This window comes from Hyaena hyaena, unplaced genomic scaffold (genome assembly GCF_003009895.1).
Source record: "Hyaena hyaena isolate Hyena2069 unplaced genomic scaffold, ASM300989v1 scaffold_19, whole genome shotgun sequence".
Classification (NCBI taxonomy): Eukaryota; Metazoa; Chordata; class Mammalia; order Carnivora; family Hyaenidae; genus Hyaena; species Hyaena hyaena.
Window position 1 is genome coordinate 3,803,685 of NW_024080651.1, and position 21,397 is coordinate 3,825,081.

Below are 21,397 nucleotides of genomic sequence, written 5' to 3' on the forward strand. Positions count from 1 at the left end.
AACCACATGGAATGTGGGATCCAGGATTAGAACAAGGAACATGAGTGGGGAAACTAGTCAAATTTGAATAAACTCTGGAGTTTAGCTTAAAAATTATATATTCACATCATACACACACACACACACACACACACACACACACACACACACACACACACACAAGAACAGATAGGGTGCCTGAGTGGCTCAGTCAGTTGATCAAGTGTCTGACTTCAGTTCAGATCAGATCCACGGTTTGTGGGATCAAGCCCCATGTTAGGCTCTGCACTGGCAGTGTGGAGCCTGTTTGGGATCCTTCCCCACTTGTGCTCTCTCTCAAAATAAACTTAAAAAAAAAAAATGGAAAAGAGCCTATTTACAAAAATGAACCAAAAAAAAAAAAAAACCTCAATGAATCTTTTTAAGAATAATTTTTTAAAATATTTATTTATTTTTAAGAGACAGAAAGGGTGCGAGCAGGGAAGGGGCTTGGGGAGAGGGAGATCAGAATTGGAAGCAGGCTCCAGGCTCTGAGCTGTCAGCATGGAACCCGATATGGGGCTCAAACTTGTGGCGTGAGATCACAAGCTGAGCCAAAGTCAGATGCTTAACTGACTGAGCCGCCTAGGTGCCCCAAATCCTTGTAAGAAAAAATGTACATACGAGAACTTTTAAAATGAAGAAAACTTAAAATATTACACAGATGGGGCACCTGGCTAGCTCAGTCAGTGGAACGTGTGATTCTTGATCTTGGGATTATGGATTCAGGCCCCACACTGAGTGTAGAGATTACTTAAAAATAAAAATATTCTGAGGCGCCTGGGTAGTGCAGTCAAGTGACCAACTTCAGCTCAGGTCATGATCTCATGGTTCATTGAGCCCCGCGTCGGGCTCTGTGCTGACAGCTCAGAGCCTGGAGCCTGCTTCCGATTCTGTGTCTCCCTCTCTCTCTGCCCCTCCCTACTTGTGCTCTGTCTGTCTCTCTCAGAAATAAACATTGAAAAACAATTTTTAATAAAAATATTCTCTGTACTGACAGTGTAGAACCTCCTTGGGATTCTCTCTCACTGTTCCTTCCTGATTCCTCTGTCTCTTAAAATAAGTAAAATTTTTAAAAATCTTTGAAAATAAAAATATTAAACAAAATATTACAGAGACATAAAAGCATGAACTGGAGAAGCATCTACTTCTGTATTTGAATATAAAGATTAATGTTATTATTGAAATCATTATAAGAATATCAGTTCTCTGTAGGTTAAAGTAAACATTTGGTGTGATCCAAATAAAAATAATACCATCGATTTTTTTAAAGACAAACTAGTTCTAAAAGTTCAATTGGGACATAGATGTTGAATAAGATGATACTGCGAATTATGGAAATATTAAGGTACAGTACCTTATTTATTTTAATGTTAAATTTTTTTTTTAATGTTTATTGTTGAGAGAAGTGGGTGAAGGGCAGAGAGGGAAACAGAATCCAAAGCAGGTTCCAGGCTCCAAGCTGTAAGCACAGATCCCAACATGGGGCTTGAACCCACGAACCGGGAGATCAGGACCTGAGCTGAAGTCAGCTTGCTTAACCGACTGAACCACCCAGGCGCCCCTAATGTTTTTTTTTTTTTTTTTTTTTTTGAGAGGGAGGGAGAGAGAGAGAGAGGGAGCGAGCGAGCACATGAGCCGGGGAGGGGCAGAGAGAGAGAGGGAGACACAGAATCCAAAGCAGGCTCCAGGCTCTGAGATGTCGGCAGAGCCCAACACAAGGCTTGAACCCATAAATCATGAGATCATGACCTAAGCCGAAGTTGGATGCTTAATTGACTGAGCCACCCAGGTGCCCCAAAGTTACAATACTTAAAAAACAACAACAACAACACAGTAGTCAATGAATAGACAAATTCTCTGGTAAGGAACAGAGTCCAGAAAATTTCCATCTACATATGGAAATATAGTCCATGTTACAAATGACATTTCAGCTCTGTGGGGAAAAGATGAATTACTCAGTGAATGGTGTACAGGCAACTGGGTAACCATCTGGGAAAAGAGAACGTTGGATCCCTACCTCGTCCCAAACATAAAGCCCAGATGGAACAGGATTAAAATGCACAAAACGAAGATCAGACAAACACTAGATTAGGCAGGTATATAAGAGATTAAAGGATGATAGCATACAAAAACCATTTTGGCATGGAAAAGTAAAAAGGCAACAAGATGGGAAGAAATAATGACATATCAGTAAGAAGAGGATAAGAACTACAGAAAAAAAGATGGGCAAGAAACAGGAAGCAGCTCACAGAAAAGGACATACAAATGGCTTGAAAGCACATGAACAGAGGCAGACTGAAAATGCGGTAAGGTAGCACTTTTCACCATCAGTGTGGCACGCATCTACACACTGGGTTGTCTGTGCAGGGGTGGGGGATGTAGGCATGTCACTCATGGCTGGCGTGAGTGGAAGCTGGAGAAGCAACAGCTACCAAAATTATGAACACGCCTACCTCTGACCCAGCAACTCGTGCCTGAGGAATTTATCCACGTATACAAGTGAATAATCTTTGCAGTATCGCTTGTATTAGCAATACCCTAGACACAACTCAATAGGCATCACTGGGCTACTCGTTCAGGAGGGGACCTGCATTCAATGGAAACGCAGACAGCCATTAGAAAAAGGCTTGAGGACTCTCTCTGTAATGGGCTGATAACGGAAAAGTCTCCAAAATCTAAATATGGTGCAGATCGGGGTGTATTCCATGCTACCCGTTGGGTAAGAAAGGGGGAAAAGGCTGTATTTGACATCTTTGAGTATCTCATTTTTTAAAAACTTTTTAACATTTATTCATTTTTGAGAGACAGAATATGAGCCGGAGAGGGGCTAGAGACACACACACAGAATCTGAAGCAGGGTCCAGACTCTGAGCTGGCAGAACAGACCCCAACACAGGGCTCAAACCCACAAACCGTGAGATCATGACCTGAGCTGAAGTTGGGTGCTTAACCAACTGAGCCACCCAGGCACCCTTCTTTGAGTCTCTTTGGAAGGTAATATTGCATTCCTTTGGGAAGAGGAATGAGGAGTAGGATTTTTCACTTCTTTTTTTGGCTTTTGAGTCATGTGAATACATTGTCCTCTCAAAACAAGAAGTACACTTTAAAATATAAAATGCTACACCCTCTGTTCCAGCAATTCTGGAGCTAGATCCTACAGCTACGTCTGTGCCCACGGGCGAGGACGTATGTAGGCAGATATTTACCACACCGTTGCTTGGACTCACAGAAGATGGAAACTGCCTGAAAGTCCATCAGCAGGTACCAGCTAACAGCAGCCCGTTCACCCATGAAATTCTGAGGTGCGTCTGTTTGAATTTTTTATTTATTTTTGAGACAGAGAGAGACAGAGCACGACTGGGGGAGGGTCAGAGAGAGGAGACACAGAATTGGAAGCAGGCTCCAGGCTCTGAGCTGTCAGCACAGAACCCGATGCAGGTTGAACCTACAAACTGTGATCATGACCTGAGCCGAAGTCAGACGCTTAACCGACTGAGCCACCCAGCTGCCCTGAGATGCGTCTGTTTGTACTGATCGGTAAGGAAAGCAAAGTGCTCGTAGTTAAGTGTCTGGACTGTACTGCCGTTTGTTTAGTAGTATCTCCATGGATTTGCTTGGATACCTGCACAGAATATTACTGGAAGAAAACCCCAATCTAGCAAACAAAGTTTGCATCAAGGGAGAAAAACTAAGAACTGAGGAAGGTGGGAGGGATATCTTATGTGGCTAATCTTTTACCGTGGTCCAGAACCTAGCCCTCTCTGTAGGGAAACCACCTCCTGCAAAAAACAAAAACAAGACAAAACAAAACCCTAAAAACAAAGAAAACCACTAGCTGAAGATTAAAAAAAAAAGTAAAACGAGGTCACCCCACAGGCCTTACTTAGCTCAGTGTCTGGCACTGAACCTATCTGGCCCTATCTGACCCTCAGGCATTTGTTGAACCTTCCAGAAATACCTGGTTGTTGATGAACTCAACTGGCTGGGAAGGCCCAGGACACGTGAGAATCTTCTACAGGGCACTAAGGCTCCGGAGAGGTGTCAGGCCCTGAGAGGGGGCAGGCCTGAGCACATGAGGACTAGGGAGTGGCATGTGAGGGGGGTGAAAAGGGATGTGAGGGGCCCTCACTCAGGTGAGGGGGGACAGGGAAGCTGAAGGGCAGAGCTGGGACTGACCGGCCATCCCCTAAATCACTTCTCCTAAAGGCCTGGGCCCCCGGGGTGGCCCTGGGTGCAGTGATGTGGTAAGGCCCAGGCTTGGGGATCTGGGGGTGAAGATGCTCTCCCTGTTTTTCCCTACAAACGTGGACTCTGCTGGGTCCCATCATGCCAGGTGTCATGTGACTGGGGGAAAGGCACACTCACGGTAAGGCCCTGCCCACAGCTTTGTACAGGACGAGCACAGCTTTATCTAGGACCCAAGGTGTCCAGCGACAGTCCAAGGTGCTCCATCCCAGCAGGCCAGCCTTTCTCATCAGCTCTGCCTCCTCACTCCGGATACTCGGTCCTGGGCCACGTCGTCCATCACCACCCCACTGTGGACAGCTAACCTACACTTCCAGTCTGCCCTCCATGGCAGAGAGGTGGGGAGCCATGACCCCAGCAGTACACCCCAGGGATCTGGGGTGGGAGCCAGGCCCTGAGGCAGTCACCGGCGGCAGGCGGCCATAGCAAGCCAGGGTAAGTCTCATCAAGGGCTCAACACTCTGCTCCTCTATCCCACAGCTGAGGGTACCACAGCTGTGTTCTGTAGGGCCTTCTGAGCCCAGGACTTTCAGGTAAACAGAACTGGATTGTGCAGTCAAGGGATTTGGCCGCTCTACACTTTTCAGTCCCAGAGGTTAAGAGGTGGGACAGTGGAGAGCCAGAGACTCCTCCTGACACTCTCTTCTTTCAGCCCCCCAGAGCTAGGAAAGCAGCAGTGGGTCAGGAGGAGGCAGTGCAGGGGGTGGCTGGGCTGAAATGGGGTCACGGCACCCAGGCTGCTCCTCCCGCAGAGGCAGGCTGAAGGCCCCCTGGCCAGCAGGCACCGAGAGCCACAGGCAGCCCTGGCTGTCAGGGCCCTGCCCAGGGTCTGGCTGCCCTCCCCTGGGATCCAGGCCAGAGCCACACAGGATGTTCTTGGTGGTAGCCGGGGTAGGCTTAGTACCCATACTCAGCAAGCTGCAGACACAGGGGCGGGGAAGAGCCTGCCCAGACAGGCCTGGTGCTCGGCCTACCCAACTGTTCCCTCTTTCCCGCAGCTGCCCCCGATCAGAGCACCTCCCCGCCGCTCCTAGGAGCCTTCCTGATGGCAGGGAGCTGAGGAAAACCAAAACATAAGTCAGCCCTTTCGGGCAACATCAAAAGGCAAGATGGCTGGGTGGAGTTAGAATCAAGGGCGGGAGAGGTGCCAGGGAGACCAGCAGGCCTCGAGGTCCGGCTTTAAGGACAGGGTAGTGGAAAAGGCGCTGTCCTCAGAGAGCCAGGAGAGGGGCTGGGCACATAGCTCGGGCCCTTGATCCTGGACCCAGGACCCCACCCACAAGAGCCTCAGGACCTGACACACTGGCCAGGGACACGCTTGATGTCATCATTTTTATTCACTTTCTCTTTTTGAAAATAAGAGTCAACATACATAATATATATATATGCACATACATAATATATAATATACATAGAGAATATGTATTCTCTATGTATATTATAGTTACTGCAGGGTTCAGAAAACCATCCTCAACCACTCGGAGGCAATTTTCAATTCTGACATTTAGTGGAGGGAAAAAAAAACTGTCCGTGATTGCCAAAAGCAGAATCTTTCTTTATTATTAAACAGCAGTACAGGAAAACCTAACGGGTCTGTCAGACACAACTGAAACTTGGGAGGCCAGGGGAAGGGCAGCAGACACTAAGGAGAAACCCCAAAGAAACCCCAGAAAGGAAGCACCGCGCTCACCCACGTACCCCATCCCTCAGCCCTGTCTGCTTCGGGCACACAGGGGATGCCAAGGACTGGATCGTAGGCAGTGACCGTCCTCAGGGGCAAGAGAGGGATTGGGGTGAGCGGGTGTGTGCAACTGCTAGGGGAGCAAGAGCCTGGACAGGGGCTCTGGAAGTTTCTGCCCAGTCTTGCCCATGTGGGTCAGTGCTCAGGAGGCTGTGGCCCAACTGGCACAACCACAGGGCCCCAGCCTGGATGGATGCAGGAGGGAGCATAGGGGTATAGGCCCTGGGGGCCCCAGACCCCTGACAGAAACGCTTCCCACTTCCCACCACGAGAACCTTCCACACACACCAGAGCAGCCTGGCATGAGTGGGCGACAGGGAAGACCTCTAACACTGACCCAAGAGAGACTGAAGGGCAGGGGGCCTCCTGGACCAGGAGCGCGAGGAGGGAGCCACACGCTTGCCCTTCAGGCACCAGCTGGGAAAAGGAAGAGAAGAACCCTGGGTCGGCCCGATCAGCTTCTATGGCCCCTTTGGCTCTGTTTTCTTTGGTCCCCTCCTCACCTGACCCTGACTGTCAGCAGCAACGGAAGAGGGGAGTCCCCGAGCTTTCACTCCAGAAGAAATGCTACCCCACCCCGAGGACCCAGGTGGGCCCGGCAGTCAGGACCAGGGGGTTCCGTGGGTGGCCGGGAGCCTTGCTCAGCCTCTCCGGGAAGGAGGTGCTGCCACTCCCGGGGGGGCTCCTCGATGGGGTTGGCAGAAGGCTGGGGCGGGCACTGGATGGGGCCTCAGTTCTTGAGGATGGTCTCATAGGCCTGGTATACATGTTGGGACACCTCTGGCGCTCGACATTTCAGGGACAGCTGCAGGGGGGGAAAGAGAGGTCAGGGGACGGAGAGCGCCCAATTCCCCGGGCTCCTCTCTGGGGCTGCGAAGGAACACAGGGAGGGAAGGGAGGGGGAGAGCAGATGGAAGAGTGTGGTGTGCACGTGTGGCCTGGGGGCAGCACAGCTGGGGCAGATGTGCGGTCAAGCGGAGGGGGTGGCTGCTGCAGCCGGCTGGGCGTGGACCAAATATACTTGCAGCCCACACACCTGCTGTCAGCCCAGCCACCGCGGCCCTGCTGGCAGGCAGTGTGAATCATGAGCCGGAGGCCGCCAGGGAGTGCCCAGCCCCCACCCCGCAGAGCTGCTGGGACCCTTCACAGCCCGTGGAGGGCTGGGGTTTCTGAGGTGGCAGGTAGGGCTAGAGGGAGCAGGCCTCTGCCTGGAGAGACTCGGGGGGGGGGGGGCACTGGGGACTCTTCCTGGCTTCCCGCACAGGAAGTTCTGCTGCATCGTGAGCCTGGAGAGTAGAGGCAGAGGAGAAACGAGTGCTGCCACCACTTCTGCCAAAATCACTGTTTCTAAAGGGTGCGATTAGGAAAGGGAGGAGCAAATGGAGCTCCAGAAGCCAGCAGTGGTGGGCCGTGGGGCCCCCATCTTCTCTGGAGGGCTCTGTGCACACTGTGTGTTGGGAACTGGGGGTACCAGCTCCTCAGTCAGATTCGCCTGGGTGGGAAGCTTAGGGGTGCCCTCTGCCTGTGGCCTGCATGCATGTCTGCCCAGCTTTGGGGAGTGGCAGGGTGAGGTGAGGCTAGGAGAGGCAGGGTGCCCTGGAGCCAGGCCAGGACGCGGGCTGTGCAAGGTGTGGCTGGGGAGAATGGAGGAGAAAGAGGAAGAGAAAAGCGATCTGCTAACCTCCAAGTCCTGCACCACAGGCACCGGCAGGGAGGGTGGGCATGCAGCAACCAAACATAGGGAGACGGAAATTACCATCACCGAAGCCACCGCCGCGGGCCCCGCCCAACCACAGTGCCAGCACCTCCAGCGGGGCCCGGGGAGCAACGTCTGGAGGGCCATGCCTGCCATAGACTTTGGTGCAGGGGCAGAAGCAAAGCCTGGAGCTCTTTGGGGCCTGGAACAGCAGCACGGCCTCCAGGACGACCACACACTCCGTGGAAGCCATGCTCTGACTGGGGTCTGACACAACGGCCAGGAAGGAGGAGATGCTGGGAATCAGCGTCCTCCCAGGAGGGCCCTTAGGCAGGAAAGAGTGGGAGGAAGGCCAGGGCACGGGCCCAGCAGTGCCATTTCCCAGTCAGATGGGCCTCGGGCCAACTGTGCCACCTCACAGAGCCCAATGTTATAGAATCTTCTAGTCCAACTCATTGTTTGGTGACACAGTTTGGTGTCTGACTAGATAACCTGATGAGCTGAGCTGGGAGCTAGAGTCAGAATTCATGCCAGATTCAAAGCGACCCCAGCCTAGCTGGGCTAGGGTGCACCCCAGCAGAACTGACCCCTAGTCTGGGAAGGAGCGAGGGCAGGAGAGGCTGCCTGGAACATGGAGGTGGACATCCCAGGGCTGGCAGGGCGGGAGCGGGGACCCTCACCGTGAAGCTGGGGTTGCCTGGCTGGATACGCAGCTCCGCCAGCACCCAGATGCCGTTGGTCAGCTTCAGGGACTGGTAGAGCATGTCCTGGCCCTCCACGTTCCTCTTGGCGACCGTGAAGATGTTGCTGCTCTGTAGCCGGCTGCTCACAGCCTCTGAGCGAGAAGGGCCCCCAGTCAGCAGTGCGAGGGCCAAGGGCGCAGGTGCAGGGCAGTGTGCACCGGGCAGGAGGGCGGGGGAGTGTGCTAAGTCCTACCTGCATTGAGGGGGCAGTCTCTGATCTGGAACTGGGCTTCATTTTCATTGGGAATGTCTTTCCACGTGGCCAGGAACATCTGCCGGTCTGAACGGTGGGGGGCAGGGTAGAAGACAGGACCCCGATAAACCTGTGGCCCTGCTCATTGATATCTAGCAGGAAGTTGGTCTGCTGGGGATGCCAGAGGCTGAAGATACAGCCCCTGCTGCTTCCCTGAACAAACCTTCAGCTCTGTGAAAGTGGCCGCCAGTGCACTCCCAAAAGACCCTGGGCCTTAAAACCTCCCCTTCCCAGCACCCACATATGCGCTCCTTCCTACTCTGGTCCTGAGCAGCCTGCTTGTTAATCACAGCCTGTGTCACAGGCCTTCTGTGGTGACTGAGAGATGATGTGGGAAAGTTGTCCGCACAATTCTGAGCTGGCAGGGAGCCCCCCTGGCGTGGGTATGAGGCTTCGCAGGGGTTCCAGCCAGGGCACCGGAGATGGACATCAAGTGTGACATGGTGTGGGCTCCTGAGGTCGGGAGGACCATCTAGAGCCCGTGGGGATGGTCAAGGGGCAGAGCAGGAGATCCCAGGAGTGAAAGCTCCTGCATGGCACGCCCCCACCTCAGGACAGAGCTGGCCGGCAACACCTGGGGGTCCTTGATGGAGGTGTGACCCTTGCCTCAGGCTCTGCAGAGAGGCCAGCGACTCAGACTTCACTGTGGGGCAGACCCGACTGTTCTATTCCAGGGACTCCAGGGGGCACTGTCAGGACTCACCCATCTTCCCATCCTCCACAAAGAGGATATGCAGCGGGTACAAAGTGCTGAAGTAGAAGACGTCGATGTTGTTCTTTACAGCCACCTAAGAACAAGGCCATCTGATTGGCCCCTGATGCTCAATACCACCTCTGAGGCCCCACAAGGGCCTGTTCCCCATGCCTCCCTGTGAGCAGGTTCCCTCACACACCTTCCCTGGTAATCATGTCCCTTTGTCCCCTCAGGTTAGGCCCCCCCTGCCAGCTCTTTGGCTAAGAGCACCACTCCATAGACACACCCCTCCGCAAACAAAGGCCAGACCCTAGACCTCTCCACCAGGCTCCCTCCCTGCAGTGAGTGGGCAGCTGAGGACTGGGGTGCTTGGCCCTGCCTGGAACCCACCTGGAGGTTGTTCAGAGGCTCCATCTTCATGACGGAGCCCACTGTGTTGAGAGGCAGGGAGATCTCCACAGTCTGGTTAGGGCTGAGTGGTGCGTGGACCTGGAGTGGGGCGGCAGGGGCCAGGCCGAAGCTGGGGAAAGAGAAGCCCCCGCGGGAACGGCAGGGGGAACAGGTGCTGACATGGGATGTGTGTCACGCTCCAGAGCTAGGGTACCAGTTGGCAAGAGGCCTCTCCAGTCAGCTGGCCTCACCTCAGCTCTAGGCCCAGGATAGAAGGATAAGTTCCTGACCCCACCCTCAATGGCCATGTGGACAGGAGGAAGGAGAACTGGGTCAGCTGCAGGCCTAAAGCCTATTTCTGCTCCTCTGGCCTGGTCACTGGGTAGGTCTGGTCACTGGGTAGGTCAGGTGAACATGGCCTTGATCTGTCCTGCCCTTGAGGAGCTCCATCTAACATCAGGGCCCTGGACTATAAGCTGCTCCTAACTGAAGTCTCTGTGGGCAATCCCCATCTTCCAAGAGGGATGTGACCACCGTAAGCAAGATGCCAGATTTCACTGTCTAGGTTAGAACTGGCCAGAGAGAGATTCAAGAAAGCCTTGCTTCTTGGTAAAGCAACATGTGGGTATATCAGGAGGATCCCCATGAGTGTGATACATGACCATGAACTGATAGCTCACTGTGCCCAACCTGGACATTTGATATTATACCAACTCCTATCCTCATAAAGACAGCAATAAGTATATATTCTCTCATCATCCAGGACACGGAGAATCAGGGAGAGGCAGGCCTGTGTTCAGACCCTATGGGGTGAGTAGCACTGCTGAGACCCAGAGCTTGAGCTGGCTGACCTGGCCTGCACTTGCCCACGATGGCAATCAGGCCTGTCTGGGACACAGTGGGAGGCGGTGTGGGGGAACCTCGGGCTCCTGTGGTGGCCCAGCACTTCAGGCTTTCCTGGGAGCTCCCCCACTGCCTCCTGTGTTGTCCTGGGCAAGACACTTGTCGTCTTTGAGCCCATCTACTGAATGAGGGATAATGGCACTGACTTCCCTGGGCTCAAAGTAAGATAATATGTACTCCTAAAGCTTTGGCACAGGGTCTGCTACCCAGGAGGTTGTCAGCACACTGTACATCTGTTATGGGCAAGCATTGGGACTACCCCTTGGAACCTGGAGTGCTTCTATGGCCTCCAGGGCCATCTGAGGGCAAGTAGCAGAGCTGACCGAGGGTCAGGACCCACTAGCTCAAGGGCTCTCCCTGGGGAAGCAACCCCTTCAGTCAACTTCTTAGAGGCTCAGTTTGCTCATCACTAGAGCCGCTCAGGAAGAAGAATCATCAGGAGAGGCTGCCTGGGTCCCCTGGAGAGCCCTGGCCTTGCGGGCCCAGTCCATGAAAACCCTCACAGTGCCAGAGGGGAAACCTTCCCCAGGACTTCCAGCAGGGCACCCAGTGGGGGCGAGGAGCCTGGGGCAGCCACCACTCCCAGAGGCCCAGTCTGATGGGTTTAATCCTGGGCCACAAGGGGTTGGGGCAGGAAGGCCCACTCCCTGGCAGGCTTCTTAGAGCTGGGCCCTGAGGTGGGAGCAACTCAGGCCCGGACAGGAGGCTACCTCCTGTTACGTACGGTGTTTGCCAAAGGCAGGTTCCTAGTTTGGAGCTGGGGATTTTTGTCAGCAAAACACTCTTTGAGCAGTAGAAGAAGGTTAAAATAAGGGGAGACACTCTCCCCCTCTGCCTGGTACTTTGGAGTCCACATAAAGAGGTCACTGGGAAGAAAAAAATAAATCACTGCTTTAGAGAGTTTTGGCCTGAGATGCAGTTGGGGGGAATATCCACCTTAACCAGAAACAAGGCACCGGACCCCTCAGCTCTGAGCTGCTGCCAACAGTCACCAGCATGGGCTCTCGACAGACTGGCCTCGGGGAGCTTACCTGTTGCGGTTAAACTGGATGGCAAAGTCGGTCATGACCTGCAGGGCCTTGTTGGTCAGCTGCAGGTCCATGGAGATGGAGCCCACCTGGCGGGTGAAGGTACCTGAGATCTCCAACCCCTTGGCCTTCATGGCCGGGAGCCATATCTGCAGGGAAGACAACGGGGATGAGGCTCGTGTTTGCCACTTCGCTAAAACTTAACAGCCCCCTGGAGGGTCCTTTACCCTCTTCTCCTTCACCCTCTCGCTCCCATCAACCACATCTGCCTTTACCACTAGGAGGTGACCATGTGGCTCTTGGGATGAGAGGCATGATCCTGCATGGCCCACCAAGGGCACCACCTCAGTGTGGCTGTGTATCAGAGCAGCATGGGGTGGGGAGGGGTTTGGGGCACCCAAGGGCTGACCAGTCTCCAGAGGTCCAAGAAGGAACTGTCAGTCAGTAGCACTGAGGAAGGTACTGAGACATGGGGGTTCTGCCAGCCTCCTGAAGAGCCAAGTACAATCAAGAACCCAAGGGCATCTGGGGCCCCAGCCAGAGCCTGAGGCTTCCCTGGCGGTCAGAGTCTGTCCTTCCTAGCAGAAGGCGGGGCTGGCCTTCTTTTTTTTTCTTTTTAAAGTTTATTTATTTTGAGAGAAAGAGAAAGAGAGGGAGAAAAGTGTGCATGTGCACACAAGCAGCAGAGGGGAGGAGAGAGGAAGAGAGACAGAGAATCTGTGCTGTCAGTGCAGAGCCTAACATGGGGCTTGATCTCATGAACTGTAAGATCATGACCTGAGCCAAAATCCAGAGTCGGACACCTAACCAACTGAGCCACCCAGGGGCCCCAGGACTGGCCTTTTAATTGTAGAAACTGGCCTGACCAAGGACAGCACCTAAGAAGGCCCCTCGCCTGGCAAGACCCTCTGCTGCTTGGCTGCACGAGGTCTTAGCTCAAGAGCCACCTCCTCTCACCTTGGTTCCTTTCCTACGTTCACTCCAAGACATTTTAACAGATAAATGTGAGTCTGTATGTCTGTCTCCCCTGAACCCAGCCAGCTCTTTGGGGGAAGGGCTCTGCTGTCTATCTTTACATCCTTGGCTTAGAGCCTCTGTGGCACCGGCATTCAGACAGCCTTTGCAGAGTGAAACCACTTGAATTAAAGCCCCAACCATGAAGGACATCCATGGGCGTCACCCACGGCTGTGAAAATGCCTTTCGGGCCGTTTTTCTCTCAGAGGCCTCACAGGCCCCCTGAGGTCAAAAGGCCCAGGTCCACTTGAGAGCTTCTCCAAGGTGCCCTGTATGGGCAAATGTCTCACCATCTCTCAAGATGCCAATACCAGGAACTTCAGAGACATCTGGGTCCCCACCCTTAGCTGATCCCAACCCCTACACCACTGTCACGCAGCCTAGGGCCTGTGACATCTGCTACCAGGGCCTCTACTTCTCCCCGCAGGCACCACCTGCATCTGAGCCACAGTCAGAGTCTACCAGGTAGGACAGCAACCCATGTGCCTGGCCCAATCCCTCTCTCTCTGCCCTTCACAGGAGCCAAGTCATCTTTTATTTATTTTTATTCATCCATTCATTTAAAGAGCGCAAGTGCAAGCAGGGCAGAGGGAGAAAGAAAGAATCCGAAGCAGGCTCCAAGCTCAGCATGGCGCCCAACACAGGGCTCAACCCCATGACCCCGGGACCATGACCTGAACTGAAATAAAAAATCAGATGCTCAACGAGCTGAGCTATCCAGGCACCCCTACAGTCATCTTTTTTTTTTTTTTTTTTTAATGTTTTATTTATTTCTGTGAGAGAGAGACAGTGTGAACAGGGGAGGGTCAGAGAGAGACGGAGATACAGGATCCAGAGCAGGCTCCAGGCTCTGAGCTAGCTGTCAGCACAGAGCCCGACATGGGGCTCGAACCCACGAACCGTGAGATCATGACCCGAGACGAAGTAGGATGCTTAACCGACTGAGCCACCCAGGCACCCCTACAGTCAGTCATCTTTTAAAATGCGAATCTGGGGGCACCTGGCTGGCTCAGTCAGAGGAGCATGCGACTCTTGATCTTGGGGTTGTGAGTTTGAGCCCCATGTGTGATACAGAGATTACTTAAATAAATAAAACTTAAAAAAAAATGCAAATCTGATCATGGCACCCTTAAAAGCCCTCCCAGTCCGGGGCGCCTGGGTGGCTCAGTTGGTTAAGTGTCCGACTTCAGCTTAGGTCATGGTCTCGCAGTCTGTGAGTTCGAGCCCCACGTCAGGCTCTGTGCTGACAGCTCAGAGCCTGGAACCTGCTTCGGATTCCATGTCTCCCCTCTGCCCCTCCTCCACTTGTGCTCTGTCTCTCTCTGTCTCTCAAAATTAAAAGTTAAAAACAAAACCAAACCAAACCCCAAAACCTTCCCAGTCCTGGAATGGCTTCAACTCCCCATGGTCTCCACAGCCTGGTGCCCTCCCCGCCAGGCTTGGAGTGCACCTGCTCCCCTCTCCCGCCCCCCTACATTGTTCCCTCTGTTTGGAAAGTGCTTCTGCAGGCATCGCCACCCCCACCCCACGTGCTAACCTGATCATCCTTTGTTTCCCTGGGATAAATGTGTGAGGGCAGAATCTCAGGGCTTTAGCCTCAGCTGAGACCCAGCAAGCAGAGCACTCAGAGAACACCCCCACAGTGGCTTCCCTGCACCCCACACCACCCACCACCAGCAGGCCCCTTTCACAGTTCTTGCAGAAGTGCCTATCACTGGGACTCACTGCTGAGGGTGGGGACCGCATCTCTCTTGGTCACCATGGGTTCATGGAGTCTAGCACAGGTCCCGCCACAGAACTAATCCTCAACATTTCCCAAGGACCCAAGGAAATATATCACCACCCACTGGCCCAAATGCTTGAGGAACTCCAAGTTCTTGTGCAGAAAAAGACTCATTCCCTTGACCAGAAACATTGGCAAATGGATTTCCCCCCACAGGCATACGGGAAAATGCAGGTGGGACAAACCATTCTAGGGAGTCACAGCGCTGTGACGAAAATGTAGAAGACATACCTACTGATTCTGAAGGCAGAACATACCTACAGCCCAGAAACTCCTATGTCTGAGATAAAGGGGAAGGTCCTGCCTGTCTTGCAAGGGCTCCTGTTGCAGGCAGCCTGCCCTGCATTGCTCTGACGGGGTGACCCCTAACCTCCCACTTCCAGCACTCACTGTTGGCACACCCATCTGGTCCTCCACTAAGAAAAAGCAATGACAGCATCCAGGAAAATGAACATGCAAGCAGAGGGCCAGCTCCCGACTTAATATTCCTGGCAGGTCTGCAGGAGTCCTTGCTACTCCGGGTTTCTAATGTGTGTGTCGACCACATGCAGTGAGGTGGCCAGTCTGGGGAGCGTTTCGCGATTCTGCTGACCTGTGGCACTGAGGCCGGCACATGGGGTGTTCTCAAACATTATGGGGCGTGACCATGCAGGGGTCAGGAGCAGAGGCTCTGGTGCCACCACCGTGCATCAGTTTCAGACTCTCACTTGCCAGCTACGTGACCTTAGGCACAACACTCGGATTTCTCAACCTCAGAACACGAGTCACAGCGCCTTAAAGCTTCTGGCAGGATTTAGGGGGGTGAGGGCTGTGCCACGCTCACGCAGTCCATGGCACAGGAGTGTGCAGCTGCTGGCACTTCCTGGCTCGACTTCCTGTCTGCCGTGGGCCCTTGGGCCCACATCCCGCTATCACTGCCACAGGTGCATCTAGCACACCCGGTGAGACCAGGGCAGGGCAGGTGCTGGCTCGCGGCTCCCCAGTCACAGCAGAGATATCCCCTTGTCCCTGAAGCCCAGCGGCATCCTGCTCTAGAAGAGAGAGAGAGAAGCTCTGGCTGGGAATGAAGTGGCAGACACAGTGTCTGACCAGAGCCTGGCCACGTCGGTCCCCTCTGGCAGCTTCCTTGATGCTGGGGGCCTGGCCTACACTGTGCTCTACCCAGTGCAAGCCCACATGATCTTGCCTCCCAAACTCAGGTCTCCTTCCTTCCCCTCGCCCCCATTTCTGCAAATGGCACCTCCCCCCCACTACGTAAGCCAGCATCCTTTCCTCCCTGCCAACCCCTACATCCTGCCAGTGCCACCGCCTGAGCTCTCCAGTGCAGTCTTTTGTCTCCACCCTCCGAGGTGCCCACCTTGTCCGGGCTGCCCATCAGCACACATCAACTCCTACCAGGCTCCTCACTGGGCACCTCGCGTCTGTTCTAACCCTTCTGACCTGCCCCCCTGCCCCACACACATAGGAGGCAATCTCTCTCAAGTGCAAATCTGTTTCATCTCTACTTAAAACCTTCTAACGGTTCCACTGCGAGGACTGAGAGAAATCCTCACAGCCTGGCGCTGCTGACCTTGCCAGTTTCTTCCCTCCTGAATCTCTAGTGTAGCCAGGAGTCTTGGGGGAGTCCTGCCCCTAGGTAGCACAGGGCATCCTCAGGTGGCACAATGGCAGGGAGGCACCACGTTTAGTGGGCTGGGGTCAGGGATGCTGGACATGCTGCTGGGAGGACAACAGTCCCCTCGATGAGCAATTGTCCTGCATCCCTTGAGTAAGTTTTGCACAGTTTCAACATATACCGAGATTGCTGGGAACCTAATTGTGGTGAAAATCAAAGAAAGCCTGTTCCTCGTGTTGTTTTACTGGACCTTTCCTGGGACTGGATCACCACTGCAGGAACTGAGGGCACCCCTGGCCACATCGCTTACAGCACCTGAACTACAAAACACCCAACAACTTCATCAGATCTTAGGGGTGGACGGGCCCAAACCTTTACAACACTGAAATACGTAATTTGATTCTCTTCCCTGTATGTCTCCTTTATGAAGTAACAGCATCTTACTAATTCTGAAATGATACACATAAGTAGGCTGCACAGTCCACAAATCTCCTTTAAACACAGGAAATAACGGATGCACTAGGCCCTGTATATCGTTGATAAGGGGTGTTGGTGGGACGGCACTGTGAACCACTGCTCCAACGAGCCAGGACTTCTGCCGGCTGTCTCTCCCTCGTCTCCAGGCCCCTCCACACGCTGTTCTTCCCCTTGGAGCCCTCTCTCCACTTGTGTCTGGCCAATTCGACTTGATCTACAGGCCTGAGCTCCAGCAACCCTACTCTGGGAGGTCTTCGCAGGCCCCCAGGCCCAACCTAGCATCCCTTCCCTGTGCTCCCACAGGCCCTAGCTGCCCTCAGCATCATGTTGGCAAACTGTTGTTCCTGGAGCCCATCCTTGTTGGCCCGAGCCGATTCCATGGAATGAGCCACGGAATCCACACATCAGTCAATGTCTTAATTCTCTGCTCCTGCTGTGGAAGGAGGCGTGGTACTTACTGCTTTGGGAGCCACGTACGATCCTGACAGTGTGCCCACACCACTGGTCAGGTCAAAGAGGTCACTCAGGCCGCTACCCATGGAGGCTCCTAGGTTGGCTGGGACTGTTGCTGCTGGGGGTGCCACAAAGTTGGGGCCCCCGATCTGGAAAGGAAGGGAAAGGGGTGAGAGGTGGGTGTCAGAGGTGCGGACATCAGGGGCCCAGGCAGGAGTGGAGGCACCTGGCACTTTAGAAAACAGGACAGGGAAGGAGGGGGGTGCAGGGCTGTTGTCATAGCAACTCTATGTTGCAGAGACAAGATAGGGTGAGGCAGGTGGAGAAGAGAGGCTGTCCCCTCCCATGACCTGCAAGCCTCCAACCTTAGAGGTGACCTCTGGGACACAGCTGGGATGCTTATAAACTAACACGCAGCCCACAGATAAAAGGAGCACCTGAGACCTCTGCCGTGAGGCTGTGCTCAGCAGATAGGAGCACCCTCTCTAGGCTGTCAAAGAGGGCCCGTGGGAACTGAGAGGAACCTGGAGATGATCCTTGGGATGACAAGGCAATTTTGTCTTAGGGTAGTAAGGACGGGACACTGGATAGAAGGCCATAGCTCAGCAGGAGGAGGGACGGCTTTGACATCATCCACCCCTTGGGATGCTGGGCCAGCACTCAGGAAGAGCAGGGACAAAGGCTTGGGGGTACAAGGGTTGAACCGTACCCCTTCAGGCTCATCCCCCATCTCCAAGCAGAAGCAGGCAGGGTGAAGAGAACAGGCAGCCACATGCAGAGAGAAAAGCCAGGAAAGAAGACAGAGAGAGACAAGAGAGAGGGAAAGAGGGAAAAGATTAGTCACTGCTGCTCCACTGAGATGAGTCTGGGGCAAGACAGTAAGACGTCTGTGCCAGGCCTGAGAGGGGGCCCAGACCGTCTCTACAAAGGGCACTACTGCCTGGGTTTCACCCCACCACCCGGTTCCTGTGCCATAACCTTTCCTACCCTTTCCCGTGCGATGCCTTGGGGACCTGAGCTAGACATGGCCAAGTGACAGAGGCTCTGCTACCCCTTCCACCTGGCTCTACCAGCTGCCTGGAGAAGCTCCACGGAGATACCTAGTCCAGTCTTACCACCCCCTTTCTACAGAGGAGAAAGGTCTGTCCCCGACTGTTCATGGGCCTCCCAGGCCTGCCGGGCTGCTGCTCTGAACTGCTGCACGTGTAGGGCTAAGTGGACACTGGTCTGGCTCTGCCAGCTTTACCGGCCCCAGGTCTCTTGGGGCCCTCAGTGGCCTGGCAAGGGCCAAGGCGCATGGAAGCCACATACTGTGCACTCTTGGAGGGAAGATCACCTGAACTCTTTAAGCTTCGGTTTTCCTCCCCTATAAGTAGGGAGCTACACTGTCCCCTTTGCACACAGGTGTGCCTGAGGCCCCTGGTTGGTGAATGGCACAGACAGGGCCTTCAACGATTGCTCCTCTGAAGATCATTATCAGTGTTATCCAGAAGGGGCTCCAGGACATACCAGGCTGTCAAGGCCTCCGCCAAGAAGGTCCACAGCTCCCATCTGCACCGAGGAGGTGGCCAGGGGTGGGCCGCTCACTGGGGGGCCAAGGTCCAGGTTGAGGAGGTCACCCAGCAGGTCCCCCTGGGTGGGGATGACATCCGGCTGCTCACCAGAGGGTGCTCCAGCAGGGGCTGTCTCGGGGCTCTCCGTGCTCTCACTCCTGTGAGGACACAGAAGGAAGAGGGTCAGTGGGGTAGGCACTGGGGTGTCTGAAGGAGGTCAGAGGCCCAGGCTCCAGGATCCTCCCTTAGGACAGGCACCTGTCTCCTCACAGTGCCAGAAGCGCTCTCTACAGCCCCCCTCCTCTTCCCCCTTCCCACGCCTGATCCAGCTTTTTGGCTCTCCAAGAGATCCAGCTTCCTGGGGGTGAGCAAAGGGAGGGGCCCCCTATATTTCCACCACTCAGCGCACTCTAAAGACTGGATGCTGGCCCTGGAAGCCTGGGCACCCAGGCCAAACCAACCACCAGGGGGTGGCAGAGGAGGGTGAGAAGAACAGGGCTCTGGAATTAGAACTGGGTCTGAGCCTAGCTGTGTTGGCTGTGGGATGCCACACAGGCCCTCAAGCTCTTCGTGCCTATTGTCCTCATCTGTTAAATGGGGACACTCTTAGAGCTACTGTAACCATCAAATGAGGTAAATCAGTCCACACCCGGTACGGAGGAAGCATTCAGTAAAGTCACTAGAACTAGAATTTTCCTCAGACTCAGGTCTGGCATTGCCAGGGGTTACCATAGCAAGCCCGAGTGCCTGTACTAATGACTCGGAAAACCAGGTGAGGAGGCTCGGCCTGGCATCTGGCCCGGGTCACTCACGAGGCAGTGCGAGGTGGCAGGCTCTTGTGCACAACGCCCCGGCCCCCCTCCACAAAGGCGCTGGGAGGCTTGTGGTAGACGGAGGCCAGTGTGCCTATGTAGCAGATGAGCTCGTCCAGCAGTGTGGGCTCAATGAGGTCCGTCTCTTCAGAGATGAGTGGCTTCTCAGCCAAAACCACTTCCTTGGCAGCCACTGGGTCCGTGGAGAGCAGACGCCAGTAGATGTAGCCACGGTCCCGCAAGTCTGGGTTATCAGAGTCCTGGGGAAGTGGGGTGGGTGAGGAGAAACCTATTAAACTCAGAGCAGAGCAACCAGCTGAGGGAGAGGGGGGAACCCTCCTCAAATGCCACGATCCAGATATGGTCACAGTGCTGGCCGACAACAGCAATCCTGAGCAGTCCCATGAACCTGTTCCTAAACATGGCCTGGCCCCTTGGTTTCCTACCCGAGCCCAGTATTAAATATGCCATTCCCACTCGCATCCCCATGACCCCTTCAAAATCTGCCCTCCCCATCCTCCTACAAACCCTCTGGTTCTCCTGGACCTCCGTCTCCTCTTTAGTTTACAGTCTGGCTCAACTTCACCACCTGACCCTACTCCATCTTGATTTATTTGTGACTGAGCTCCCTGAACATTACTCTAGGGCCAACCCCCCCAACGGTGCCAGTCTTAGGGGTAGGACCTTGGCACGAAGGTCTGGCTCCTTGGACCAAAGCGCCTGCTGCAGAGTGAGGCCTGCACCGGGCGCAGCAGGGAGGCTGAGGCACCGACCTGAGTGGCCAAGCTGAGGACCTGCTGCACCAGCTCCTGGGTCTCTGTCGGCTTCTTCAGGAAGAGTTTCACAATGGCTGTCAGTAGCTGCAGCTGGACCTGCAGGAAGACAGAGACATAATAAGGAAGAAGTAGCAAGGGCTTATGTGGGGCACAGAAGGAAACCAAATCAGGCTCTCAAAGAGAGAAAAGGGTACTTTTCAAAGGCCCTGAAAGCCGAGAGCAGCTATCCCAGGTTTAGAGTTGGCCACAGAAAACAGACTAAGGCCAGGGGGTTGGTTGTTTGTAGCTCCGAGTAGACTAAACCTTGGCGTTACCACTTAGGAAGGAGGGGACCACTACTATTTGGACACTCCACCCTAGGGTCCCAGAAGCCTATTGGGGCTCCCAGCCTCACAGCATCTTAAAGGAGCTCACACAGCTTAAAAAGGCAACGTGTGTAGCTGGTGTACTTCTTAAAGGGCCAGCTGTCAATAAGCAGAGATGGTGCCAGGGATGCCCTGGAGACAGGGCCAGCAGGGCCCACAGAGCCAGCCTGTCATTGAGGAGCTGGGCTTCCACCAGAAGGTGGGAACCTCTCTTGCCCAGCCCTCTCTCAGCACCCCTTTCTCACTAAGCTGCTGCCTTCACCTGATCACGGCCCCTGCTGCCCTCAGCCTGGCCAACATCTTCTTGCCCCTTGGAGCTCATGCTGACCCCAGTACCCCCACGCTTCTGTACCCCCCATCGGCATTGCCCTACAGTATTAGAAATGCTTTCCAGCCACCAGGCTGTCCTGTGGAGACAGCCCTTTGAGGGCAGAGATCATGCCTGTCACAACTGAATCTCTGGTTATTGCTCTATCTAGTGCCCAGTGCATAGGAGGCATTTAAGAAAAAACCTGCTACCTCAGAAAACATCTCTGAAAGAACAATTCTCTGCACATAATCCTTCCTTAGCCACATCTCCTTTTTGCCAGTCACTTAGGCATCCGACTCCTCTTGATTTCAGCTCAGATTATGATCTCACAGTTCTAGAAGATCAAGCCTCATAGTGGGCTCAGTGCTGACAGTGCAGAGCATGCTTGGGATTCTCTCTCTCCCTCTCCCCAGCTCCTACTCTCTCTCTCAAAAGAAACAAACATTAGAAAAAGAAAGAAAGAGGGGCGCCTAGGTGGCTCAGTGGGTTGAGCGTCCGACTTCAGCTCAGGTCATGATCTCAGG

General features: G+C 54.1%; 1 protein-coding gene and 1 non-coding gene across 5 annotated transcripts in view; both read right to left on the reverse strand.

The window, feature by feature from the left end:
- Positions 1 to 5,797: 5,797 nt before the first annotated feature.
- AP1B1 (adaptor related protein complex 1 subunit beta 1) overlaps positions 5,798 to 21,397 on the reverse strand; it is a 55,992-nt gene continuing 40,392 nt past the window's right edge. The window contains exons 12-23 of one of the 4 annotated variants that reach the window (XM_039225564.1): positions 20,196 to 20,294; positions 19,423 to 19,682; positions 18,567 to 18,768; positions 17,767 to 17,787; positions 17,063 to 17,206; positions 11,718 to 11,863; positions 9,784 to 9,913; positions 9,403 to 9,487; positions 8,640 to 8,726; positions 8,384 to 8,538; positions 7,689 to 7,697; positions 5,798 to 6,812 (exon numbers count right to left, since the gene is read on the reverse strand). In XM_039225564.1, the coding sequence (XP_039081495.1) occupies positions 6,738 to 6,812; positions 7,689 to 7,697; positions 8,384 to 8,538; positions 8,640 to 8,726; positions 9,403 to 9,487; positions 9,784 to 9,913; positions 11,718 to 11,863; positions 17,063 to 17,206; positions 17,767 to 17,787; positions 18,567 to 18,768; positions 19,423 to 19,682; positions 20,196 to 20,294 (1,413 nt within the window). In that variant the 3' untranslated portion in view covers positions 5,798 to 6,737. The remainder of the gene's footprint in view (positions 6,813 to 7,688; positions 7,698 to 8,383; positions 8,539 to 8,639; positions 8,727 to 9,402; positions 9,488 to 9,783; positions 9,914 to 11,717; positions 11,864 to 17,062; positions 17,207 to 17,766; positions 17,788 to 18,566; positions 18,769 to 19,422; positions 19,683 to 20,195; positions 20,295 to 21,397) is intronic. The other 3 variants (XM_039225571.1, XM_039225576.1, XM_039225584.1) reach the window with 3 other exon arrangements.
- On the reverse strand, positions 11,046 to 11,142 carry LOC120227911. The gene has a single exon (XR_005527366.1). It is a non-coding gene; the product is annotated as a small nucleolar RNA SNORD125 (small nucleolar RNA).